Raw genomic sequence first — 26763 nt, forward strand, 5'->3', positions numbered from 1 at the left:
GGAACTTCAATTTCCTTCTTGCAAGGGGTAAGGCTGATGTGACCAGTGTGTAATGCTGATGGGAAGGGCTGGAGCTCTCTGATGAAATCCTGCCCTGTGGGGCAGTGCTTCAGGCAGGAACAAGTGGAGCTGGTGTGTGAGAGCTAATCCTGTCCTTTTTGGGATGTGGAAATAGATTTCTGAATGTCCAATTTCTGCCCACACTAGAAAGTTGTGTCATATTCAATATGTCCAATTAGCAAACTCAGGGGAATCATAGAGGGCCTGAAAAATGAACTCTTTCCTTCTTGCTCAGGTAGAATCATGGAATTATTTAGTTTGGAAGAGACCTTTAAAGAACATCTAATTCAACCACTCTACCATGGGCAGGGACACCTTCTTCTTTCATAACCTCAGGATTTAGGCATGTTAATAGTTGATGGGACACTTCAGAAGAATGAATGGTCTCTTTTTCAGGAAGGAGAAATGAGGAGGTTGAGAACTTCCAGACCTTCCTCAGATTTTATTAATTTTTTTAAAGGGGGACAATACAAAGAATGATAGCTTAAGATGTAGATGACTGATGAAAAATTCAACATTTCATTTCCAGAAAAGAAAGAAGTTCTCAAAAAATCTGTACTTTCAGAGCAACTACTAAATGTCTTGGTTTTTGGTCTGCAGCCACAATGACTGGTAATTGGTTTTGCTGATATCAGTTTCCAAAATTCCATCAATTGCTTCACTGCAGGCTGAGCCTAACAAAACCACAGTCCACAGCCAGTTATGGGATGTTCCTCCTGCTAGTTTTGGTAGATGTAAAGGCATAAAGGTGGTGCCTGGGCACCCAGCACTGGGTACAGAGTATGGTGCATTAGGGTTATGTGGTATAACTCCACATTTGACTTGTTTAGAGGACTAGATTTACTTTTTCTGAGGGTCTCCCAGTTTTGTTCCTCTGGTATAAGGGTGACTTCTATCTTAAAAGCAGACCCTGTGCTAAAAGTCTGTCTTTGCCAGGCTTGGAGCTGCTGCTGGATGAAGTTTACGACTCAGTTTTCTCCATGGCAGCACCTGCCAGCACCTTCACAGAGAGCAGCATCCTTCGGATCCTGCAGAGGCGATTCCTGGGGGTCCAGCTGGCTGCCTCTGGCAAGTTCAGGTGTAAGTAGCACCCTGGTGATGCCCTGTAGATCAAGTGGCAGTTTTGGAGCTTATATGGGGCAAGTACTATTGGGGAAAATTGTTCTAGGAGTTTCTTGCTCTGAAAGCATATCATGTCACAGTTTCAGTGCAAGAATTAAGGATCCTGAATTGCAGCTGCCTTTTATCCTCTGCATTGTGCCTTTTTTACCAGTAGACTGTACCTACCCTCTGATCAATGCTTCCCCATGCACTTGCAGTTCACATTATTTAAAATCCCATGATCCCTCCATAACTCTTGCCCGGAGATTATGGAGATGGATTTGTTGATTTATGAAATTAAATGCCAGAAAAAATACTCCCTAATTTATTTTGGTACACTCAGAAACAGGAATGATTTTACACTGACCACAACATACTCTGTTCCCTGGAGGCTTCACAGGAGTTTGTAGAGCCTTGGCCAGCAAGGCTGAACTTTTGGATCCACCCTTGAGCCCATTCCTTCCCTGGCCAGGCCAGGCACATGGGGAGAGAGTTTCTCTGCCTGCAGGCAATGAACTCTCAGTGGTAGGAGGTCAGGTACCTCCTTCCTCCAAGACCAGAGCCCAGAGCAAACTAACTCGGTTTGGGAGAGTTTGAACTTTCTGTGTGACAGTTCAGATTCCCATCCAACCTCCCAAACTCCTCTGACATTGCTGCCTGGGTCTCACTAAGGAGTTGCGTCACCAGAAATATTAGCCAGATACTGATGTATATTTTGGCCATATAGTCATACAGTTTTTCTGGCTTTGGGCCAAGCTGATCCTTCTAGGGAGTCTGAAAAGCATCTTTCCCCCTCCACTGCACTCTGGCTTTGGCTTAGCTCAGGCTGTAGCCAGGGCTGTAGCAGCTGTCAGCACAGATGAAGCTGTACAGCCACAAGATGGAGATGTGACCTCGTTCATGAGCCACCGAGGGGGATGCTCTGGTGGCTTACGCAGTTCTCGCACTGTCACCCGGAGCCCCTCAAATTAGGAAAGTTGTCAGAGTCCCTGAATGAACAGATTGCTCTGACATGGTGGTCTTGCTGCCTCACACAAGTAGCTGGGTGTAGCTGGAAAATTCTGAAAGTGAGAAGTGTTTAGGCTGTCAGATTGCAGTTGATATTACCAAGCAAAATTCCTGGTTAAAGGGTGAAGTCCTGTATTGAAGAGATCATACCCCAGAAAACTGACTTGATGAATTTTTGCCTTCTCTGCCACTAAGGCCAGTTTGACAGGGATAGGGTCTGCAGATCCCTGCAGAGGGAAGTAGAGAATGGGGTGGTTCCAGCCCAGATGTCCACAGTCAGGTGCAAATTTTTTTTTGCGGGAGCAATGTTTGCAGGAGCAATGCCTCCTTTTCTTCAGAAATACTGACGTTTGCCTTCAAATTGGTCCCCCAGGCTGCACAACTGTCTGTTGACCAACTTTGCTTTTGCACTGAGGGCCAGAGCTCCCCCAGCCTCCAGCACAATTCCCTGGGAGAGATATTCCTGCTCTGCCTGCTTGCAACTATGACTGAAAAATGTGTTGAGGTTTTATCTTCTGTTTAGTTTCCAGAAATTAATAGCTGCAGTAGAAAACCATGAGGCAAATTCTCCAGGGAAGAAGAGGGTGGAGAATTTGCATTTTGAGCTGGTACTTTACGTGTCACTGAAAACAATCAGGACTTTTTTCTTTCTTATTTTTCCACTCCCAAGCAGGAAAATAATGGGATCAAACAGAGATGGCTCTGAAACTTTAAATTTCCCTGCTTAATGCACTCTGATTTCCTCCCAGGCCCCTCCAAGTGTGAGGTTGAGCGTTCGGCAGCCCTGAGCTTCCAGCATCCCTTTGTGCCATCCTGTGCCACCGATGGGAGCTACACAGCCCTGCAGTGCCACCAGGGGGGACAGTGCTGGTGTGTGGACAGCCTGGGACAGGAGGTCCCTGGCACCAAGAGGCGAGGACAGCCCCCAGCCTGTGGTATGTATGAGATTTGGGAGAGGAACAACGAGCTCATCTCTCAGTGTCTTTAGAAAGAAGCAGAGCAGAGCAGCTCCTGTCTTGGCTCTGATGGATTCTGGTGTTCAAAGATCTCAAAACCTCCCTGCCGTTAAGAGTCACATTCTAATAAATTATTAAATATCATCCTCCTTTTATTTTCTGTTATGACCTTTCTTTAGTCTTTTAGTTTTGCACATGGCAAGGCTTTTCTTTGCAGCTCTGATATTTTTCTCTTGACTCAAGGAACTGGGGTGTTAATTGAGAATATCTGGGGTAATACAAGGAAGCAATTGATGGTGATTTTGTCTTTTACCTCCTTCCTTTGGAGAAATGCTGTGGAATTTCTAAGTATTCTCCTATCCTGACTGCTTTTTTTCCAGCTCTGTCACTGCGTATTTTGCCATGAAAACTGCCAAATCCAGTAAAAAAAAACACCCAACAAACAATTCAGAAAAGGTCTATAGGTTTGGGCTTTGAGAGATTCCACAGAGAATTCACCATCAAATTGCTGCCCCAAATGGAAATGACAGCAGAAATGTCCAGGGGCCAGAGGGGAGCAGGAAAGTTAAAAACCTTCTCTCTGAAGTGCACTACCTAAATATTCAGGATTGTGCTGCAGGGCTGGGGCACAGGGTCTTAATGTGGGGGCTGCCTTGGGGGAAGGCAATTGCTCTGTCTGTGAGACACAGCACAGCTTCCCACGCAGCTAAAAAAGGAGGAATCTGCCCCAGGTGTCACAGCTCCAAGTGCTCAGAGCGCTCTGGGCACACACAGGCTTACTGTGAAATGAAAACTGCAGCGTGCCTGCAAGGCTGATCACCAAGGATATTGCAAGGGAACCTCTGAGAGGCCTCTCCATATGTTGGGACTGGCTGTTTGCTCTTTGAGTATGCTTTGCTGAGCCCTCCTGATAATTTTTTGCGGGGGGGAAAAAGGGGGGCAATGACTTGAGGCTGCTTGCAGCTTTTATTGGCAGGCTCAGGAAATTTAAGCAGGGAAAAATGTCTGCAGAGGTTTCACAGATTAACTCCTGAGAAGGTATTTCATGAGGATATAGCTGCAGTCTTTTCAGACAGCTAAATGCCATGTGTGTGTTTCTCCAGTTCTCCTGTTTTATTTCGTGTTCAAAAATCACGTAGGTGTGGCACTTAGGGACACAGTTTAGTGGTGGACCTGGCAGTGCAGGGTTAGTGATTGGACTCGATAACCTTACAGGTCTTTTCCAGCTTTAATGATTTGTGATTCTTTAATGTCTTTGGCTCTCACACTCAGCAGTGTGAGCACTGGAGGAGTCAGAGCTGTAGGTGTGGACAGCACATGGGGTTCTCACATCACCTGGGGCACCAGGCAGTCCTCATGCTTCTTTTCAGACCTTTTACAGTAGATTCACCCCAGCAGTGCCTTTTGTGTTTATTCTTTCTTCCTCTGCTTTGATTTGATTCAAGAGTGGGTAGGATCCTACATGTGGTCCTACATTTGTTTCATATTACCAGTCTTGTGGAACTGTGGCTTACACTAACTTATTGGCCCTCTGAGGAATGTTCTTCGTCCCTCTAACCAAGAGCCAACATTGAACACAGAAGGGACTCATCCTGCAGAAAGTTCTTTTACAAAGGAATTTCTGGGAAGGGACCTTGAGCTCCTGTCAGGAACAGCAGAGCAGGACAAGGGTGCAAAAGAGGAGTGAGAAAGATGTCAATCACAGAACATCAGATTACTTGCTTATTTATTTTAGCAGCTTTTAAGACTTCCAGCTTTTATCCTTACTGTTAACAGGATTTGTGCCTGGTTGTGGAATAAATGGAATTGGAGTGGGGAGCCCAATGCAGGCCTTGCTGGAGAAGTCTAAAGCTGCTTATCCATCTTGTCCCCTACAGGGACAGCAGTGGTGCTTAGAGAGAAATTGTAAGAAACATGGAAAATGCACAGAGCTTCCAAATATCCTCCTGCAGGTGGGAGATGCCCCAAACTGGAGGCTGAGTCCAGATCACTGTGTTCAGCCATCCCCTATGGAGTTAACTTCCAGGGATTTGCCTAATTGCCCTCTAACCTTTTATCCTTCCTAGCACTCTCTGGAAGTAGACTTCATGATCATAATTATGCTCTCTACATCTGGACTTCTCTGTGCTGTGAGAAATACTGAATAATAATTGTCTATTGTGAATGAAGAGGAGAATCCTGTTTTTTTAAAAAGCTTTTTCATATTTTTTTTGTCTAGGCTGACTGTTCTCTGCTACTGGAAAAGCTGTTCTGTCCTCAAAACATTTTTGCCTCCCTTCTCTATAGTTCTATTACTTTTGCATCCCTTCTCTATAATTCTGCTCCTTTTCAAGGACAGGTGACTGTGTGGCACACAAGTCAAGCTACTGTGTGCATTCCAGAGATGCATTCAGTGCCATAACCATCTTGTCTGTCTGATTCTTGGTGTCTTTATATTTCCCAAGTCTTTCCTTTTTTGCTGTCTTTTGAGCCCTAAGCTTAGTCCTTCTTCACAGATGTTTTGCATCCTAACTTGGAGCCATTTCTGCCTGTATCTCAGTGTACAGTTGGAGCTGGATGCAGCTACACCTTAGCCCACAGTGACACAGCTTAGCCCAGGATATTGGTGGCCAGGGCCACTGTTGGTGCCCTCAATACTCTAAAATGTGACTATTTCTGTTGAAATTCTGTATTTTTTCCCTTAGAGCTCATTTGTGAATGCCATCTGGTCCTTAGCATTCTATTACTCTAATTTTAACAATTTATTTGCAAACCCCTTGCAATGAACATCTCACTAAGAAATTGAAGATCTTGTTAGGAAACCTCCATAAATTCCTCATTAGTGGGCATTGTTTAAAGTAACTTTCTATTCGTCTGCAGTCTATTTCTCCTTCTTAGGTTCACACATTTCACCTGCATAATCAGAGGTTTTCATCAGCAGCAGGCATCCTACTACAGAGCTCAAATATTTGGAAAAGACAATTTTCATTCTTTCAGCCAGAGGCACAGGGGTGAGGATTTATATTGGGAAGCAACAGAACCAATGAAAAACCAGAGCAGAGAACTTGGCTACGGGGAAGGAATATTTCCTTTAATTTTGTGTCTTGACAGGAGCATTTTATTTGTAGACCATATGCACTAGCATTTCAGATTTCTTTATCAATGTGCCTGATGCATAGTGCAGAAGCAAGTTAATCTTTACTTAAATGTTGTTTCTGCCCCAGGTGCTTGAAAGAGAGCAACAGAATTACAGGTTCTGGAGGTTCTAAAATTTGCTTTTTTTTTTTTTTGAAATTTCTGTAGGTGAAGAACAATCATGCATCTCCGAGAGGCGACAAGCCTTGTCGAGGCTCCTTTATGGCCCTGCTGGGTACTTCAGTCAGTCCAGTTTGTTTTCCACACCAGATAAGCAGTCAGACAAAATCAATGGCTTTTCAAGGCCCTGCCCTCCCTCATTCAAGGAGATGTTTCTGGACTCTGGATTGTCATCCCCACTTGCACAAAACCAATTTTACAGCCAGACTCCTGGGTTAGAAGCCACCCTTAGTGAAGCCATCACAGGGATGTTCCCATCGAGGGAACTGGCTCAAGTGGCTCTGCAATTTACTGCCAATCCACAGCGTTTCCAAGAAAACCTCTTTGGAGGAAGGTTCTTGAAGAATTTGATCCAGTTTAACTTCACAGGGATACTTGGCACTAGTGGGAAATACAGCATTGACCAGTTTTTCCCACAGGAGGATGTGTCAGAGAGGGAGAACAGCCAAGGCCCTCTGGAATCAGCTGAGGCATTTTCACTGGAGGTATCAAAGGGGAGCTCCATTTTGAGTAAACCTCTTGTGGACAGCTTTGGCCGCACAGTAACTCTGAAGGACAATCAGAATATGATGAAATTCCTTTCCTCTGTCCTGGAACTACCAGAGTTCTTTACTTTTCTTCAGCAAGTGATTTCTGTCCCCAAAAGTGTTGCTGAAGATTTAGGTGAAGTGGTGAAGCTAGCATTGGGATCCAGAGACTGTGGTGAGCAGCCAAGGGACCTTTTTGTTCCAACATGCACCAAGGAGGGGAGGTATGAGGAAGTTCAGTGCTATGCAGGAGAGTGCTGGTGTTTGGACACTTTGGGTAAGGAAGTTCCAGGTTCAAGACGTCAAGGCAAACGCCCAAAGTGTCCCTCTGATTGTGAGAAGCAAAGGAGGAACCTGCAAAAACTGAAGCAAAGCCTGCCTGCGGGATCAGATCTCTTTATTCCCTCTTGCACTGAGGATGGAGACTTTCTGCCACTCCAGTGTTATGGGACAAATTGCTTCTGTGTTGATTTGAATGGCAAGACTATTCCAGGAATAAGGAGGGAAGCTGGAAAGCTGATGCAATGTAAGTCCTAGGGAGTGGGAATATAAAGATGCTTTCTTTTGTATTAGAATTCCATGGTTCTTTCTTCATATCTGATTACATCTGTAAATAAAGGGATGATGTATGCAAATGTCTCCTAACAGGAAAGCAAGTCAACTTTACAGTGGCAGAGGAATAGTGGGAAGTACAGCGTGTGCCAACCTTGATATCCTGAGTCCTGAAGGTGGTCAGGGTGTAGGGTGAGCACACTCAAAGCAGAGGAGCCTGAGGTCTTGCCTTGTTGATGAATATGTTGTTGGCATTTTTCTACCTGAGTGTGTAGCTGGAGTGTGTAGGAGACCTCCAGGAGACCTGGAGCATCTGTGGAATGGAATATGACCCCTGTTGAGTGGAAAAGCCCTTCCACTTCCAGGATCAAGTCATGTGGGCACAGTCACTTTTCCTAAGAACTAAAGATTTTCAGTGTCTCAAACTGTGAATTTGATTTAGTGAATTTAGCTCAAGGACAGATCCTCAGCTTGGAAGGATGTCACAGGGGTCCAAACATAGGAGAGGGATTCAGTGGCTGGTAGGTTTCTCATAAGGGTCACACAGTCAGGCCAAAAAAGTGAGTTGCAAATGACTTCTGACATCAGTTTGATAGACTGTGGACTGCCTCTCCGTGCCATTTTCTTTATGGAATATGAAGGAAGAAGGAAGCACATAGGCTGTGAATATTTGTCTTTCAAGTTTCTGTGAACTGAAAATGACACATCAACAGGGAGAACAGACCAAGGGGAGAGACTGCTTCTCATTTTGGGAGGAATAGCAGATTGTCCAGCAGTTGAGAGTGATGCATAGTGAGGGAGCTCCTTTGAATAGTAGTTTGCAGAAATAGTGGGGAGTTTATGGTAGTGATCTGAATTGAGAGGGGTTGTACATTTAGCAACCCCTCTGTAGTGCAATCCAGAATAAAAAGGTTCAGAATTCTCTGGTGCTCAAAAAAAAGATGAGGTCCCATGGTTGGCTGGGTTTGTAGAGCTGCTTGGAGGCAGTGAAAATTGGCTCTGGAGATGGCAGAAAAGGCTTCCAAAACAAACTCACTCCAGTATTTTGAGGGATGGTATTTTTATATTCAGCAGCAATGTTCAGTAGAGACTAGGAAGAGAGGACACAATCTTAAAATTCTGATTTGGTCCAAAGGGAAATAAAATCAGTATTTTCCCACTATTTAGATGGTTGCTTTTGCAGCAATTGGTTGAATAAAAAATTAACAACCAGATTACTGAGTGTATCTGAAAATACCTGGTTGATGTAAACAGATTCAGGCAGGCATTTAGTGGCACCAAGCACCTGATCCCCCCAGTAAGTACTGCAGGCACCTAGTGTACTTACATATTTTCAAAAACCATATCTGTATTCATCTTTGAGGGCTCACATCCCTTTGAAAGTCTTACCCTGGTTCACCATGGGACCTAAATATTGCTAAGCCCTCCTAGTAATACACCAGGAATGTTGTTGTTATTGGGATGAGTGACCAGGTTTTAGTAGTGGTGTTCATTGTACTGGAGGGTAGGGTTGTTGTATTGAGTGCATTTAGAAGATGTGCATGTTTTTCTTTCCCCCAGGCCCAAGTGCTTGCCAAGTCACAGCTGGTCAGGAGTTCCTCAGGGCTGTGAAGCTCCTGCTGTCAGATCCAGGTGCTGTGGCTGAGCTGTCCAGCGTTTCCCTCCCTCAGTGTGATGCCGAGGGTGGCTGGAGGCAGGTGCAGTGCAGTGGCCCTCCGGAGCAAGCCTTCCAGTGGTACGAGAGGTGGATTGCAGAGAACAATGAGGGCAAACCCCTGCCCATTGCTGATCTCTTGAGCACAATAGCAGGGTATAAAGAGGCATCCTCTGGAGGCTTTTCAGCTTTTGTTAACGCTTTGTTTGAGGCTGGACACCAGAATGTCTTCCCTGCATTTGCCATGTATTCCTCCTTCACGGATCTCCCACCTGAAGTGCTGAAAGGAAACCTGACCAGTGCATCTGGGAACATTTTACTGGATCCATATACATTCTGGCAGCTCCTGACTGAGCAGCTGAGCTATTACCCAGGACCCTATACAGATTTCAGTGCTCCATTAGGCAACTTTGAACTTCGTGAATGTTGGTGTGTCGATAGCAAAGGAGGAGAGCTGGAAGGAACCAAGGCAGGAGTGAACCAGGTTCCAGCATGTAAGTAACAATTTATGGCATGTAAGTAGTAGTCTTTCTGGTCTTTTATTTTCTGCCAAGAAAGAGGGAAGTCCTTTCAATTGCTGTGAAGTAGCAAACAATAAATTGTCAGGAAGATCATCAGCATTGCCATTGTCATTGTACATCAGAAGTGAGGTAACTAATTTCTGGTAAATAAGGGGTGCCTGAGCTTTGGGAATAAGGAGGAATAAAGTTACAAATCAAGTTTGTGTAGATTTTATAATTTGGACTTTAGACATATAATGGTTTTGCAGAAGATACTTGGTCAGATGGTAAAGGATATTAGAAAGTGTGAAGAGTTGTATGGAAAAATCAGGCTTCCATTGTAATGTAAATGACTTTCAAGAATGCCTTAAAATGAAGCAAGAGGAGTTTTCTTTACAGTTTCTCATTGTGTGGTCAAGAGTAACAGATACCCCCTAGAAGTCACTGGAAGGAGAGTGAAGCCAGAACTGAAGTGCAGTGAGCTCTGTCTAGACACCTCCACAAAGGTGCTGGGCTCTCTTTGGGGTTACTCCAGCAGATGACCTCTATTATAAATGCCATCACTGAAATTGTTCTCGTCACACAGTATTTTTTCCAACTGCCAAGAAGAAACAGCACAATGAATGGCAGACTGATGGAGATTGCAGTTCTGTGGGCAAGTGGGGAATAAAGGGGATGGAGCAGATTAACAGTTATTTTGGAGGAGCAGCTTTCATGGAGATGTTTGGTGTGTTGAACTCCCTTTCTGAGTCAGTAGGTTTATGGAGAGGACAAGCCAGGTGTCAGCTGCCAGTCCTTCATTTTCCTTTCTGACTCTCACTTCTGATTATCCACATTTTTTAACGGCAGCAGCTGAGCAAATGTTCTGTAGAGACATATTAATTCTGTTTGTAACTAATGAGGACTTAATTTAAAATCATCAAGCCTTTGGCCCAGAACAGGGAGAAGGTTTGTGTGACTCCTGGTACTCAGACTCCTGCTGTTAAACAGCTAAGCACTGACAAGTCTCCTTTGCTTGCTTCATTATGCAATTCAAAACTGAGTGCAGAGACAGACAGATGATGCTAATTAAAAGACCAGTTAGTTTTCCCATGCAAATCTTTACTGGATTTAGATGGAAGTTGTTAATATAATCTTCATATACATATTTTTTTATACAGGTCCTGGTATATGTGAAGGTGTGAAGCAGGAAGCTATGAAATTTCTGGAGGGGGCAGAGCAGCTCATCCTGGCCTCGAATGGTTCCCAGTTTGCCTTTGCAGAGAGCTTCTTGCTGGCAAAGGGGGTGCAGCTGACAGACAGTGACCTCCTGCGCCCTGCTGGGCCCTATGGGGTGGAGGCAGAGATGTCCCAAAAGCTGCTCTCAGGCAGTGACTCTGCTCTCCAGCTGGCTGCATGGTCAGGTGGGTGGAAGGGAGAGGAGAGCTGCATTGAATGGAGTCATGCCCAGGATCTGTGCAAGAGCACTTGATGTCAAATTTGCTGAAACTTTGCTGAAAAGCAGGTGCAACTCAGCAGGTGTATTAATTAATCAAGGTCATTAATCTGCCACTTCAAGAACTGATTTCAGTTGTCTCATATGTATGACAAAAAGCAAATGAAAAATCTGGGCACTTACCAGCCTTTGTGTACTTAAAACATTTGTTAATTTGTCTTCTGAAGTACAGGAAACATTCAGGTTTTTTCAAATATGTCCATTTGATATATCCTTTATTGGCCACTAACAGTTTTTTTTTACTTCTCCTTCACAGTCCTGCACTTCTACTGGCAGAGTCATTTTACTTCAAAACGTTCTGCTGGGGAAGCAGCACAGCTGGGATTTCTCCCTTACATCCCTCAGTGTGATGGGCAGGGAAACTGGGAGCCAACTCAGTGCTATGAGAGCACAGGTGAGCAATTCCTAGCAAGGCACTCTGGGCTGTCTAAAAAAAAAAAAACCCAAACAAACAAAAAACCAAAACAAATCAACCAACCAACCAACCAAACAAAAAAACCCCCAAAATTAGAAAACAAAACAAAACCCAAAAAACCTTAAGAATAATTCTAATTAAAAGAAAGAAAACCAGTAGTAGTCAGAGTGGAGGAAGGTGGTGTTGACTACAACATGTATAAATTGACTGAATTCAAGTGGCAGCCCATTTGGGCTCAAAAATCAGTAGATATTCAGTTGCTTGCTGTCAGTTGTGTTCCTTGGGGGTTGGTCCAGGGGCTGGTATTGCTTTATGCCTTCACTCATGACCAGGATGAGGAGATGGAGTGCACCCTGAGCAAGTCTGTGGGTGATGCCAGATTTCTGGGAGTAGGTGATAGAGCTGCAATGGAGGATTCTCTTCAGAACTGCTACATTTCTATTTTCACCACTGCTCACAGATGTGATCTGCTTACCCCGGATAATAGAGTTAACTGTGATTTAGAATTACTGATCCCTTTCTGTAGTGCTGCTGAGGGTGAGAATCTTCCCAGTATGCAACAAAGCACACTGCAGTACAACATCTAAAATAAAGCTGCTTTTCTTCCCTGGCCAGGTCATTGCTGGTGTGTGGATGAGAGAGGACGTTATGTCATGGATTCCTTGGTCTCACGCTCAGCAGAACTTCCAAAATGTCAGTTGTTTTTTCTTCCTAAATATTTGTCTTCACTTGTTCTTGCAAATTTTAATATTTGTTGAAAATTCTAGTATGATATGCATGAAGTAAGGCTTGCTTCTAACTATTGCAAGAGAAGAAAAGGGTATTTTGTTCTTATTTTGCTAATTTATTTAATTTCATTGTGTGTGATTTTGGCTTGTATGATTTGAGAGTGGCTCTTCTGCTGGGGTTGGCTCTGCCTTAGCAGGAGGATTGGACCAGTTGTCCAACTAGATGTGTCCAGAAGTCACTTCCAACCTCAACCATTCTGTGGATATCAAACACCAACCAGGAATTCCCTGCCTGAGACTGTAGCAGAACCTAATGCAGATGTGTGAGGGAGCTGGTGATGTAACCCTTTCTCTTGCTTAGGTCTGAAACTTGATGTTATTTTAAAAATGTTTTCCCTCTGACAGGTCAGACCTCATGTCAGCGATCTCGAACCAATGCCTTAATTTCCAGCTGGAGACAGAGCAGCACAAAGCTGGACTCCTCTACAGCTGATCTGTTCATCCCCAACTGCCTTGAGGTGATTTAACATGACTAAGGAAGGAACAGTTTTCCTTACACCATGCCAAAATCATGTACACTTTTAGTCCATGCTCCTTAAGCACCCCTTGTGCATTTCTATTAACCTGAAAGAAAAGGGTAAGATAAAGCTAACAGCAGACATTGCCCTGCAGAAGGCAGATTTTAAATAGTTTTGAGATGAAAGCTGGGAATAGGAAGCTCTGTGCCTGCCCACACTTCCCTCCCACAGGCTGGCTCTGCCTGGTGCTCTTGCAGAGCTGTGCTCAAAGGCACATCTTAACTGGCTGACATTTAGGGGCTCTTGCTTCCTGGGCTGTGAGAGGATGATGGTGTGAGAGAGAGCTGGGTGCAGATATCCCAAACACCAGGGTCTGTGATGCTCTCAAAATCTGGGAGTGAGCAGGATTAAGAGGCAAGGCATAGACATTTCATGTAATAGAATCATTATCATACAGAATCACATAATCATTTAGGTTGGAAAAGACTGCAAAAATCAAGTCCAACTATCACCCCAGCATTGCTGAGTCCACCACTAAATCATGTCTTTAAGCAACACATCTACATATTGTTTGAACACATTTCAAATTAGGATTTTATCAGAACTTCATCTCAATGGGCTTTTAGTTTACATCCTGCTTAATTGTTGGTCTCAATGATCTTGGAGTTCTTTTCCAACCTAAATAATTCTTGATTGCCTCAGGGACTAGCCTGTCTATTAAAGTAGGTAGACTGTATTTTGTGTTTCTTTTCAACATGTTGTATTAATGGATGAATGTAAATATAATAAAGCACTTAAACCACTCTTTGGGGTATGGATTTTGGTGTGTCTGTATTAAAATACATTGCTGTGCAAATGTCCTTGATTCTTTGTAGACAGGAGAATACACTGTGCTGCAGAGATCTGACACAGATATTTGGTGTGTGGATCCTGTGTCAGGAGAAATATTCCAGCGTGGCAGCAAAGACTTGGATGGCAATCCTGAATGTGAGTAATGCTTTGCCCCCTGCCTGTGATGCCTCATGCTTTGCAGCATATGCACTTTCCTTCTCAGAATGCTGCCTGGGAAACATGGAAGGCTCTCAGTTTAATTCCTCAGTGATATGGTACATACAAGCATTTAAAGGGTATCTGAAAATAGTCACCCTTTACTTTCATCACACTAGAAATAAACCAGTCTAGACAAACTGATGAACAGGCTTCTATGCATTTTTTAATCTTTGGTTTCTTGCCACCAATTTTAAACTATTTTAAAACATAAATGATCATATAATTACATTTAAAATTAACTTGATCAAAATTTTTTACTAAAAACATTAACTTGATTTTTTTTTCTTTTAAATATCAGGATCTAAATGATACACCATCATATTTTTTTCAAAAAATAGATACAAATGAAAAAGAAATAGAATTTTTTCAACCATTTTTCTAAAACAGTATCACTTGCACTTTAATCTTTAGAAAAAATGTGGTTGTTTTCTAGTAGAATTTCCCATTTCTATAATGATTCAAATTATTTATGGGTTTGTGGTCATTCTTCTTTCTTCCTACCAACAAAACAGTCTGGAAACACTGCTGGTAAATTCTTTAGGTCAATTTGTTGTCTTCAATTCTGTATCTTGCAATGAATTTCTCTCTTTGAAGGTCCCAGTCTCTGTAACCTGCTGAAGTCCAAAGCTGTCTCACAAGAAGCTTCCAGAGGCTACATTCCCCAGTGTGAAGGGGATGGAGGGAGTTTCTCACCTGTGCAGTGCAGCCAGGACCAGGAGAGCTGCTGGTGTGTCTTTGGCAATGGAGAAGAGGTGCCAGGGACACGAGTAAGGGGAGGAAGACCACAATGTGCAAGTGAGTTCCTGCCTCAGGCACTTGTGAGCAAGTCCAGGTCTGGAATTTAACCCAGATCCTACATTTTTCCACTCACTGGCTGAAATTAATCTTATTTCTTCAGACCTTTAGAGACTTTTGCTCAAGCAACATGCTTATCTTTGTGTTGTAGTGGATTTCAGACCTGCCTGGGCATGATGTCAAGTTTTCTTCAGTTTTGTCAGGCAAAAGGGAGAAGGGAATGGATCCTTGACTTTTATTTATTAATAAAATTGGTTGAATCAAACCAGTTGAGCTATAAAACCCAGCTATAAAGCCAATCTGAACAGCTTGCTGCAAACTTGAACCTGCTCCAGTCTGAGCTGGCTCTGGGGTTAAAAACCATTCAGCTGACTAAAATAAAATTTGAAAAATGTATGCTTCTGCCATTCCGGCTCTTGGCCTGTGACCAGAATTGTGAAAAGGTTGTGCCAAAACATTGCATATTCACAGAGTATTTCCTGCATGACCAGAGCTGTGAAGCACTGGAATTCACTCATGGTTTCCAGTGAGATATCCAAATGGGAGACTTTTGGATAAATTTAATTTGCTATGGCCTTTATGCATTTTCCCATCACTGAAGTGAAGCAAAATTAGTTAAACTTTCTACAAGGCTATGCTCCAAAATGTAATGATTAATGTAGAAAGTAGCAATGTAAAAAGAAAACCTTCAACTGGTGTCTGCAGGACACTGCTGCTTTCATAGTTCTTTTGTTGGTGTTTTTTTGATTGGTTTTGTTTGTTTTGGGGTTTTTGAGGGGGAAGAAGGGTTGAAAAAAATTTAGGGAAACATGACCACATAATTTGCTTCCGTTTCCTTTTGTGATTCTGCCATATAAAGAGCAACACATGCTTATGCTCACCAACCAAATAGCAGATGTGACACCTGGGGACACAGTTTAGTGGTGGAGCTGACAGTGCTGGGTCAATAGGTGGACTCAATAATCCTACAGGTCTTTTCCAGACTTAGTGATTCTACAATTCTATTATAAAATACCTGATCATGTCAACCCATTTGCCTGCAAGGTTTTTATCAGCTAGATAACTGCTCAGCCAACTTGGAAATAATTCTCTTTTGACTCTCTTGTATCAATAGAGAATTCTGAGGGTGGGGTTTTGTGAGAAGCCAGAAGGAGACCCCATGGTTGTATCTACCCCATGCTTATGGTGTTGTGTGGAGATGCCAACTGAGCTCTTGAGGAGATGAACTCCAAGGCAGGTTTTTAGCTCTTCAGAGAAGCAGAGCTGAGCACAAGTAAAGTGCTGCTGCCATCCTGTTCTTTTCCTAGAGAAAATAGTGACTAATAGTGATTAATGACCTTTCTTTTTTAAAATACTGACCTAGAACTGCTTTGAAAGTATAGTGGAAACCTGGCTTTACTGAAAGCTATTTGTTATTTCTGCATAGAGATTGAAATAATCTTTAATGGTTGCCCTGGATTTTGAAATAGCAATGGAACTTTTCATGATAAATAAGTTAGTTATTGTGTAAAAATAATCAAAAGTTACTTTTCTCCTCAGTCCATCCAGCCTTATACCTCTAGTCCTGGGACCTACTAATAATTGTTCAGGAAAAAAGAGTACTATACTGCTACCTTGGAGATCCTGTCTATGAGCAAAAGAAGCTGTTGTGGTGGGAAAATATGACAAATTTCTCCTCCAGCATCAGCACAGACAGCTGTAAACAGAAAGTAATAATTCAGAGTGCCCAGTGCATGGCAGGAGGTTTTCATTGGTATAATTATTTCCATCAGAGGTAGAATCCAACTCCTTCTAGCTGACATGCATAGGAGAAATGATGCCAAGTACCCTAGCAGGCCTCACACACATCTCCCCTCCTCATGCCCACTTCCCATAACTCTGAGTAGAGACAGAGGAGAGAAAGGTTTCCAGAGAAGGTCCTGGAGATGTTAATTTCCCTGTGGAAATCTTTGGAAACACCTATGAAAGAAGTGTCAGTATTCAGCTGGATTCTGATTCACTCCTACAGGACCAAAAAACAGGACAATGACAAAATGGGGCAGGATTGACAGCAGTAGTAAATGAAGTGGCATCTCTAGAGGGATAAATGAACTGCTGATGGTGAACTGGAACCTCTGAACCACACCAGGAAACCATCAATCACTTCTGTATTGATGGCTGGTTGTTTCCCTGGTTCACACACCAAATCTCATTGGAACAGGCAGTAAGAGAGTTTAGCAGCATTCAGCTGAGACTGGATATGACTTGCTGGATATAGAAATATGTTAGAGCAAATAAGAAACCAGAGACTGATTTTTATGTGCTCTGTATAGAGATATATTAATGTAATTTAACAGCCTGGATAAGTATTACTGTCTCTTTTACAGAGATATCTTTTGTTCCTAAAACCCTGGGAGATTTATTAGAAGTTTGTTAGGCAAGGATGCCAGGTTTCCACCCTTACTGAGAAAGAGTCTGGCTACAGAGTCAATGAGTGAAGAGAAGGAATGTAGTGGCCCCATTTGCAGAGTTATTGCAAAAAAGTTTCTATAAAGGAGACTTGGACAAAAATATGCATTTGGCATTTCTGTGAAGCAGATATGAAAACCTTTTTTCATTGGCATTAAAATGCTCAGAGTTGGAAAACAAAGATGTACTGAACACACTGGATCCCACATTCACCCTGCAATATATTAATGCTTTAACTCAAAGTTTAATGCAAGGTTTTAAATACTTTAACTAAAGTGGCTGCTTAGTTATGGAAATAATCTTCGTATCTCCATCAAAAGTGGAGAAGGGAGGGTGCTTAGCCCTGAACCATAATCAGTGTTTGCCTCTCTCCAGTGATCAGGAAGTTTAGGACTGATCTGAGCATTGCAATTTGGAAAATGATCTATATATACACCAAGCAAGCGATTTGTATGACACATATAACATCTTTTTCTTTATATTTATTTATAAGTGAGAAAGTTGTTTTTTCTTCCTATGTTTTGTAGCTCTGGAACTCATAGGTTTTTAATTATCACTGTATATATTTAGTAATTAAGTTGGGATTTGGCTAATATTGAGTGAAGCAGTTGGTTTGTGCTGATTAGTCGAAATTGATTATCATTGTAATTAGCCTGTTATAATAGCCTATTACAGTGGGTTAGCAGGGTTGGAATGACTGTGCTCATACAGAGTGAGTTGATAGAGAAAACTGCTCCAATTCCAAAGCTGTATACCTACTGTTTATACATATTTGTATATAATGTGTATACTGACCTGCTGGTCACTAGAAACACCCTGGTGCTGTTGACACCACAGTCATGAGCTCCTGATCTCAAACCTTCCAAACTTCAGTCTAAAGGGAATGGAGATGAGGTTTATCTGTCCCTGCCTGTTTCCACTAGATATCTTTTGTAAAGATTTGTTCTGCTGTTGGTTAGAAATCTCCTTCTCATTTCCTGCTTAAATTTATTCATGACTGTTCAAGATGTCTCTGTTCCTAGAAACCACGCACGTCCCTTTCTGGAGCAGATTCATTGCCCTTCACAGTCAATATGTGTCTTTCCATCCACTTCAGTAAACTGAACCGAGCTGACCTCAACCCAGATCAAAGCTGATGAGTGGGAAAGGCACAGAGTGCTGCCTAGGTTTGAATCTGTGGATATGAAGGGTTTATGGACTTTTTCCTAGAAGTCACCAGAGCATGCCACTAATACATATCCCCTTTCTCTCATGTCTGCAGGTCCACAGTGTGCGTTGCCTTTTGGTGCCTCAGCACTTCCCAACGGGGCTGTGCTTTGTGAAAATGTCCCTGGACAAGCTCCAAACATCCAGCAGTGCCAGCTCAGGTGTCGCCAGGGCTTCCACAGTGCCACTCCCAACACCTCAGCCCAGTGTGACCTGAGACAGCGGTGCTGGGTCTCGGCTGCCCCTCTGCTCCACGCCTGCCAGAGTATGTGTGATCTGAACTGATCTGATCTGAACTGATCTGATCTGGGGAGGGCTCAGAGCAGTGCAAACTGTACAAAAATCAGCTTTTATCACAGAACTACTGTGTTGTGTGAGTGACAGCCATAGTTATAGGGGAGTTGCTAAGATGAGGTGCAGAAGATGAATTCTGTCTTCTGCCATCTTCACCTCTGGCTCCTGGCTGGCCCTTGTGCCAGAAACAGTCCCTCTTGCCTGTAATAATAGAGCTATAAATAGCTATTCAATCTATATGCAGATTTTTCTTGTTAGTTAAAAGGTGCTGGCACCGTAAGTGATTCTGATGGAACTGCTTAGTCCTGGAAGAACAGATGAGCACCAGATGTTTGAATTTGGCAGAACTCAACTGTTTATTTGCATAATCAAGTCACTGTTACTTCTGCATCTTTTTTGCAGCAGTCTGTTCTTAAGGATTATTGTTGTATTTGTTGGCTGACTTCTGGTATTTTTCAAACCATTTTGCTTTCAAGAAAAAAATGGTCCTTTAAGTCTTGGAAGAATTGGATGTTCTTGCAGAGCTCATGTAGTTGGATATTAATGTTGGCCTTTTCAATTATGTCAAATTGAGATACATTCTGATCAAAATGGCAATTTGTAGCCGTGCTGATCTTTGAGAAATGCAGGTCTTCCTGCCAAGTTTGCAGCTACTTTTCATTTCCAGAATAGGTTACACCTCTTAATCCATCTTCAGAAGGGCTTAAACTCTTGTATTCCCAATGCAAATATTTTAAAACTTTAAACTTAAGGTTGAAACTTTTGTTTGTCTGCAATTGTGTTTGTCAGGCTTTTGTAGCATGTTATAAAATAACTTTCACGTTTGCCTGATGGCAGTGGAATAACTTTGTAAGGATAGAGGGGAGTGTGTGGCAATCTGCTATAAAGTTTACTGTAAGCCAAGGACTTCTCCCAATAATTTGTGTTTAATAATTTGTGGAATAGAACATGGTTTTAAGGAGAGAGAATAGATTCATTCTTCATAAGGCAACTGAATAAACTTCACAATAATGGAGAATTCACCAAAACACCTAGTAATTTGTTCCAATAGTTAATTACCCTCACTCTCAAAAATCACATTTCCTGTTCTTTATGTATACATGTAGAGGCTGTGGTTAAATCAGCCTTTTAAATACACTCTGAGAAACTAAGCAGAGAAAGAGCTTTGTGCCTTGCAGGAGGAAGCAGGTTTTTGTGTCCTCTGGTCCCTTCCACCATTCTCCTTGGAAGCTCTCTAGGCTTTCCCATGCTTGTTTTTGGGGTGAGGGATGAGGAATTGTGCTCCAGCATGACACTTGGATGTGATGCAGTGAGGATCTGCAGAGGAGCTGAAGGAGGGAAAGCTCTGCCTCCTGTCCAGGCTGGTGGGATAAGAGCCAGCTGCATTTGGAGCTGGAATGACAGCACAACTGTTGTGCTGAACCTGAGATAACAAACCCTCCATGAAGCCTGGGGTCAGAGTTACTCCAGGGAAGAAAAGAAATTTGCATCTTTTTCTTTTCTTGCTAAAAAACAGATTAAATAGATTTGAATTTTGTGGTGGATGAGCTCACAGATTTTTCATCAATTTGTGTGATTAGCATCACTGGTTTGCTATCAGAAATTCAGAAAGCTCTTGTAGATATCCATGGCAATGCCATTAATCTGCAAATTTGTTTTCTCCTAAAACTTATTCCCAGTTAGTTTGACAAGCTGGGTTTCCAAATGCCCATTTACATCAGTATTAATTGTTTTAACCATTCAATTCCTTTTTTAATAGAAGTGTTTTCATCATTGCATGTAAGAAAATTGAATATTGACAGGTCAATAATTCTTGTCTTTCTGTTTCTTTTCTGAGTATTGGCATAATGTCAGCTTTCATGTAGTTCTCTGGAAGTTCCAATTTGCTGAGGCTTATGAAAAATCATCAGTAATGGTCCAGTTTGTCCTTATCCTTTTATGAGTTAGTCTTCCAGTGTAAAACATCTCTTCATTATTAAATATCACTTGGTTTTTTTCTCTAAGATATACAACATATATATTTATCAAGCTGTGTCTTGCTGATTATTATTTCCTACTGGCAGCTCTTTGCTTTCCCCTAAAAGTGGGGAGATGCTATTGATGCAACATGAGAATGCCAAATGCCAAATCAATGTTGTCTTTTCTCAAAGTAACTCTGAAAGTTAGGTTCCTCAGTTGTGAGGTTACTAAATGCCCTTTCTGCTTTATTTTTAGAGCTCCAATTATTTCAGACAGTCCAAGCTCAAACACACTTTCGACTACTCCTGCCTCCTGAGAGGACATGTAGTTCTGACTACTCTGGATTACTCCAGGCATTCCAGATATTTATTTTAGATGAGTTGAAGGCTCGTGGTTTATGTCACCTCCAGGTAACTAAATTTCTTATCCTTCATTGTTGGTGGGGTTTATTTATTTTGTTTTGTTTTCATGGTTGGGTTTTGTTTTGTATTAATAATAAAATTTAAAAAATAGTGAAATACAATATAGACCTTTGTTTGTTGGAAAAATGTGGAGGAATGGAATATGCCATGAAATCTGTCAAGATTTGCAGCACTCTCATATGGATGAATGGGAAAATAGGAGGATTTAATCTCTCTCACACTACATCAGCAGATCAGTTTAGTTTCAGCCATAAAATTCATATCACACCAGCCCAATATTTATTAAAAATTTCTTTAAATGGAAGAGAATATTTTGACTATTCTTACAGTAAGTATATGTCTTGCTAAAACTATATTTTCTTGTTTCTGTTTTTACAGTCCCTTTTGAAAGTGTTACTTTTGAGCATAGTGCAGTGCAAATGAATAGGGCAAGGCAAGAACCAGAAAGTTCTCAGGCTGACTAACTGTGGTTTCAATTAATTCTGAATTCAAGGTAAATGCATTTGGAAAAACTGGCTCAGTTTCTGTCTGTGATGATTCCACTGTCTATGTTGAATGCCTGAGTGTGGATCGCCTGGGAGTGAACATCACGTGGAGGACTCAGCTGGAAAACATCCTGACATCTTCCCTCCCTGACTTACATGATATTGGTAAATTTTTCCTCCTCTGATATTTCTGTGGATTAAACCTGATTTGATTTTAATTGTTTGGCTTCCCTGTTCTTGTAACACTGGTGTGTTTTTGAGCTCTTGGTGTTGATATATTTCCCTCTCCAGGCTGTGACCACACAGTGGAAAGAAGCTATAATTGAATGTTCTTTCAGATAGGACTGCTTCTCTCAGCTGCTTTAACTGGGATTGAAAATCACTTTATCAGGCATGAGCTGAGCTGTCCCAGATGTTAATTTCCATTGGGCAAGTCCTCAGTGGTGGAAAAGTGTTTCTATTCATTGTACTCAAAGAAATACAACTCACACATTGTCAAAAATTTAACTAATTTCTTCCAAGTTTTTTTTTTTCATTTTTTTTTCTTTTCCCTCTTTTTCTATTAGTTGCAGTACCTTTGACACTAAAGAATGATCCTTACCTCTGACATCCTAGAGCAACTACACAGAAACCACTGACTGGAGATCTTTGCTGTGATTTCCACGAGAGTTAGGGATGGTGTAAAGAACTTCTAAAGCAGTCGGTGATTTCCTTTAAAACAAAAGATAGTAAAAATATATCCCAAACTCAAATGCCCTCTGTGGGCATATCAAGAATAGTGGCCTGCATCAAGAATGATGTGGCCAGCAGGACCAGAGCAGTGATTGTCCCACATACTAGGCACTGTTGAGGCCACACCTTGAACCCTGTGTTTATTTTTGGGCCTTTCACTTCAGAAATGACATTGATGTTCTGGAGCATGTCCAGAGAAGGGCAATTGAGATGGAGGATCTGGAGTTCAAGTCTGATGAGGGGAAGCTGAGGGAGCTGGGGGTGTTCAGCCTGGAGAAAAGGGGAGACCTTATTGCTCTCTGCATTTGTCTGAAAGGAGGTAGAGGTCAATCTCTTCTCCCAGGTCTCAAGTGACAGGACTAGAGGAAATGGGCTCAAATTGTCTCAGGGTGGGTAGATTAGATATTAGAATTTTTTTTCCACTGAGAGAGTGGTCAGGTATTAGAATGAATTTGCCATGGAGGTGGTGGAGTCACCATCTCTGGAGATGTCCAAGAGGCATCTGAATGTGTCACTTGAGGTATCATTTAGGGGTGATTATGGTGCTGCTGGGTTGGTGGTTGGAGTAGATTATCTTGAAGGTCTCTCCCAACCCTGGTGATTCTGTGTCACCTTTTCTCCAGTTTTACTACTTTGGAATGCTGTTCCCAGCACTAAAGAGAAATAGCTCTGTCTGCATGTGTCCTTCCCTCTAACTTTGGAATTTGGAGATATGTGTCCTACAGCAATTCTTGCTTGATCAGAACTGAATTCAAAATCCTTCAGGACACAGATGGCAGCTGCAGTGGTCCTGTAGTTCAAAAATCCTTCAGGACACAGATGGCAGCTGCAGTGGTCCTGTAGTTCCTGGCTCTACAGTCTGGTATTCTTTACATCCATCCAGTTCCATATTTTAAGGGCAACACAAAACACACAATGATAGAATGGTTTGGCTTGGAAGGGACATTTAAAGGTCATCTAGTCCAACACCCCTGCCATGGGCAGGGACATCTTCAGCTTGATCAGGTTCCTTAGAGTCAACTTTTCTTCAGCTTTCCTTTTGGAAATGCTCCTCTTTGAGGGCATTACCTCTTTGACCCTCTCCACATTATAAATTCCCTGTAGTATAAAAATAGCTTTTCAAGGGAATGACTGTATGGTTTCAGAAGAGACAGAGCAGAACTTGCTCTCTGTATATTCACGGCACAATCATCTCCAGTTATATTCCAACTTCCATTACCTTCTAAGGCAGCTTTGGGGCTTTCTGTTTGAGGTGTTTTCAGGTGTATTTAAACAAAGTGAGCAAAGACTGTAATTTGATAGACACTGTATAGATTCACTATGATCTGCTGTTTGTTAACATGCTTGTATTTCTGCATCTGCCTCTGTTTTAACTTCAAGTTCAACTGTTTCTCTGTGGTTATCAAGTCCCATATTGGAAATGTCTTTCACAGTATTATGTTGTATTTTTTCCCTTTAGAAAATGCAATTGTTGGGGAAGATCTCATTGGAGCATTTATAAAAGAGATTAAGGATGGTGTTTTTCTGCTGCACTTGGATTCCAAGCAGTTCCTAGCAGATTCTGTCATTGATTTTCCACTGGATGAAGAGTTTGATCTGTCTCCACGTGTGCAGCTTGGATGTAGAAGTGGGTTTCGAAAAATTTCATCTCCTGGGAAAGCAGGCTTTAATTCACAAGGATGTGGTAGGTCTCAGTTTAGCTGTTTCTCAGTATAAAGCTGATATTAGAAATTATTCATTGAACTTGTGTTTAAGGTTCATATGTGAAAGGTGTGAGGCACCAACATGAATGGGAGAGATGGAAATTAGTGCTTTGCTTCTTGTTCAGTCCTTGTGTTAAACCAATGATTTGGAAATAGGCATCGCAGCACTGACATTGTATGGAAAGTTTTGTAAACATTTTTGGGGATTATTTTAGATCTGCCTGGTAATAGAAGGTAATTATATTGTACTTCTCCTTAATAAGAGGATTTCACAAAGATAATATAGCCAGAGCTTCAGATAATGATACATTACCTGGAATAGAAACCTAGATGCAGAAGTGGCAAAAGTCCTGAAATTGTGAATTCCTGGGCCAAGTCCAGCCAGCTCAGATGGAAGCTTTTTTGGTGTTGGCCAACACCCAGACCTGACTGCACTTCTGCCCTCTTTTCTTCATCTTTCCTTCTGTATAGTCTGCTTCCCTGGAACAGGCTACCTTTCTGCCAACATCCTGCTTAGGGCTGCCAAACCCACCTTTTCCACAGTTCCCCATGGCTGTGCCAAGCTGTCCTTGGTACCAGGTCATGCTGCCAAAGTGCCTTTGCCTTAACAGCCCTACTCTTGTTTCTATCAGCACCAACCTTCCTTCAGTTCCTGACTATTCTTGTTGGCTCAGTCATCCTCAATGAGTCCATGTGCCTTTTGTGGCAGTTTGGGGTGTATTTACTATGTCTAGCTTTTTTTTGTCTAGGGAACATAGGAGAGATGTAGCACTTGTAGGTGTAAGAGAAGCATAAGTTTTCCAGTGTTGGGAATATTTTCAGATATATTCATCACTTCATGACTATGAAGCAAATCTGAATATGTGAGAAAAACTTAGCTCCCTGCTTGGTGTGGTGTTTCTCTTTAAGTTCAGAGAGTTTCTTGATGCCTGGGTGTTGAGTGACGGTCGGCGATGGAAGAGATAGGGCAGATTTCTTGGGTGCAAAAAGCTGATTTTATTGATACAGAGCAAAGTATTTATGCTTTTTCAGCAGTGACTAAAAATAGATTCTTATGTAAGCAGTAATCCCTGTAACAACCTTATCTATGTTTCTTAATAATATTGCAAAACTAAAAGATAGCACTGACCAGCAGAGGTACGTACCAAACATGCTGTTCTCTTATAATGCCTTAAAAGCTGGTAAAAATAAGACACAGACACAGCAGTATAGGGAAAAAGGGTATTACCTTGGTTTTAATAGGATCCCAGATAGCTCCTTGTTGAAGGTGGAATCACACTGAGGAGCACACAGTGTACAACACATACAATTTTATGGACCTCACAAATTAGCATATCTATCTAAAATCCCCTGATAAGAAACCTAACAAATGAAGTAATTGTCCCCCTATTCTAATTATCTCCCCCTAAATGAGGATACAATCTAGTTTACAAAAACATGTTCCACAGGGGAGGCTCTGTCCAAGGTTGGAGCCTCTAGTTCTGAGATAGTAGGGATGTTTTGTCTTCCCCAAAGAACCCTAAACTAGGCTAAATATCAGAGTACAAGGGTTATAAACATGTAGGGCTAAGGTACAGGGAATGGGAAAGGGTATGAAATGTATAAAAAGCGTATAAAAAGGGTATAAAAAGAGTATAAAGAGAAAGGACAAAAAACCATCAGGCATCATTTTGCTATCTATTTTGTGGTAGGCTGCACTGCCTGCCACGGTTTGCAGCCTAGCAGCATTGCTGTGTCCACTTCTGACATGAGTTTAGCAGTGCTCTCAGTTTTGCTTTCTCGCTGTATCTCCACACCTGGGTAAGGTAGTCAAGTGATGAACAATTTTTGAACTGCTGCAGTTTCCAGCCTGGACCTTTAAGGGTAAATTGACTGCAGGTTTGGTTCATCTCTGCAGTCTGAAACACTTCAGATTTGGGTTATTGAAAGACATGCAGAAAAGATATGAATTCCTGCTGAGAGCAGAGAATCCATTAAAACTTGCAGCTAACTTACAAGATGTAGTGTTGCATTGCTTAAAGGTATCATTATTTTTTAAGTAGAGTCCACCACTTAGAGCAGAAATTAGAAAGAATTGGATCTTTCTGCCAAATGCTGCCTGCCAGGCATAAAGGCCTCTAGGAAGCAGTGAATTGACTTGTCTTGTGAGTTAACTCATACATATTTTAACCAGCTAGCTGTGGAAAATGTCACTCAGTAAAACAGACATCACAGAGATATGGAAAGGAGACAGTTTCTGCTCCAACTTTTGACAGAGATTTCATACTCTAAGCTGTCATGGTGTACCTGCTGCTGGACACTGGTTTGTGTAGCAGGACTGCATATTTTATTCTGAACAGGGAATTTAGAAATTTGGGTTCTGGTTCCTCTAAGATACATATATATATATATATGTGTATACCCATATATATGTGCATGGGTATTTCCTGGTCATTCATCCTCTCTGAGTTTGTTTCTACTAATAATAAGGACTATTAGTAAGAAGTATTGCCTGTGACTACAGAAATCAAAGTTGTGTGAGGGTGGCAGAGATTCTTTATTCTCTCCTCTTTCCTTCTCCAGCTTGTTTTTGAAATACCAATTGTGTTTTCAGATGCCGAATTTTTTTTTATTTGTTTGGTGTTATTTCACTGTCAATGTCATTTGCTTTTCCTTCAAGAAGTGTGGTCATCTCAGTAGCAACAGGTTTCTAGTATTCTCAGTAAGCTTAATATTCTCATTTAGGAACATGTAACTTACATGAATCTGCATCTTCATCTCATGTATTTTCCCTACAGTCATTTTTTTATTTAGGTTTGCATCTATTGTAGCTTTGTTTCAGGTCTTCCTGCCTGTAAAATGGATAACATTTATCATATGTT

At 41.8% G+C, this 26763-nt stretch overlaps 1 protein-coding gene across 1 annotated transcript in view; it reads left to right on the plus strand.

The window, feature by feature from the left end:
- TG (thyroglobulin) overlaps positions 1-26763 on the plus strand; it is a 148188-nt gene that overhangs the window by 8354 nt on the left and 113071 nt on the right. Inside the window, exons 7-20 of the mRNA XM_085049856.1 lie at positions 997-1140; positions 2919-3104; positions 6408-7472; positions 9059-9646; positions 10813-11055; positions 11404-11541; positions 12178-12255; positions 12696-12808; positions 13684-13795; positions 14453-14653; positions 18363-18572; positions 20816-20970; positions 21476-21632; positions 23659-23883. Coding sequence (XP_084905982.1) covers positions 997-1140; positions 2919-3104; positions 6408-7472; positions 9059-9646; positions 10813-11055; positions 11404-11541; positions 12178-12255; positions 12696-12808; positions 13684-13795; positions 14453-14653; positions 18363-18572; positions 20816-20970; positions 21476-21632; positions 23659-23883 — 3615 coding nt within the window. The remainder of the gene's footprint in view (positions 1-996; positions 1141-2918; positions 3105-6407; positions 7473-9058; positions 9647-10812; positions 11056-11403; positions 11542-12177; positions 12256-12695; positions 12809-13683; positions 13796-14452; positions 14654-18362; positions 18573-20815; positions 20971-21475; positions 21633-23658; positions 23884-26763) is intronic.

Source organism: Lichenostomus cassidix, chromosome 2 (genome assembly GCF_008360975.1).
Source record: "Lichenostomus cassidix isolate B80296 chromosome 2, HeHo_3.0, whole genome shotgun sequence".
Classification (NCBI taxonomy): Eukaryota; Metazoa; Chordata; class Aves; order Passeriformes; family Meliphagidae; genus Lichenostomus; species Lichenostomus cassidix.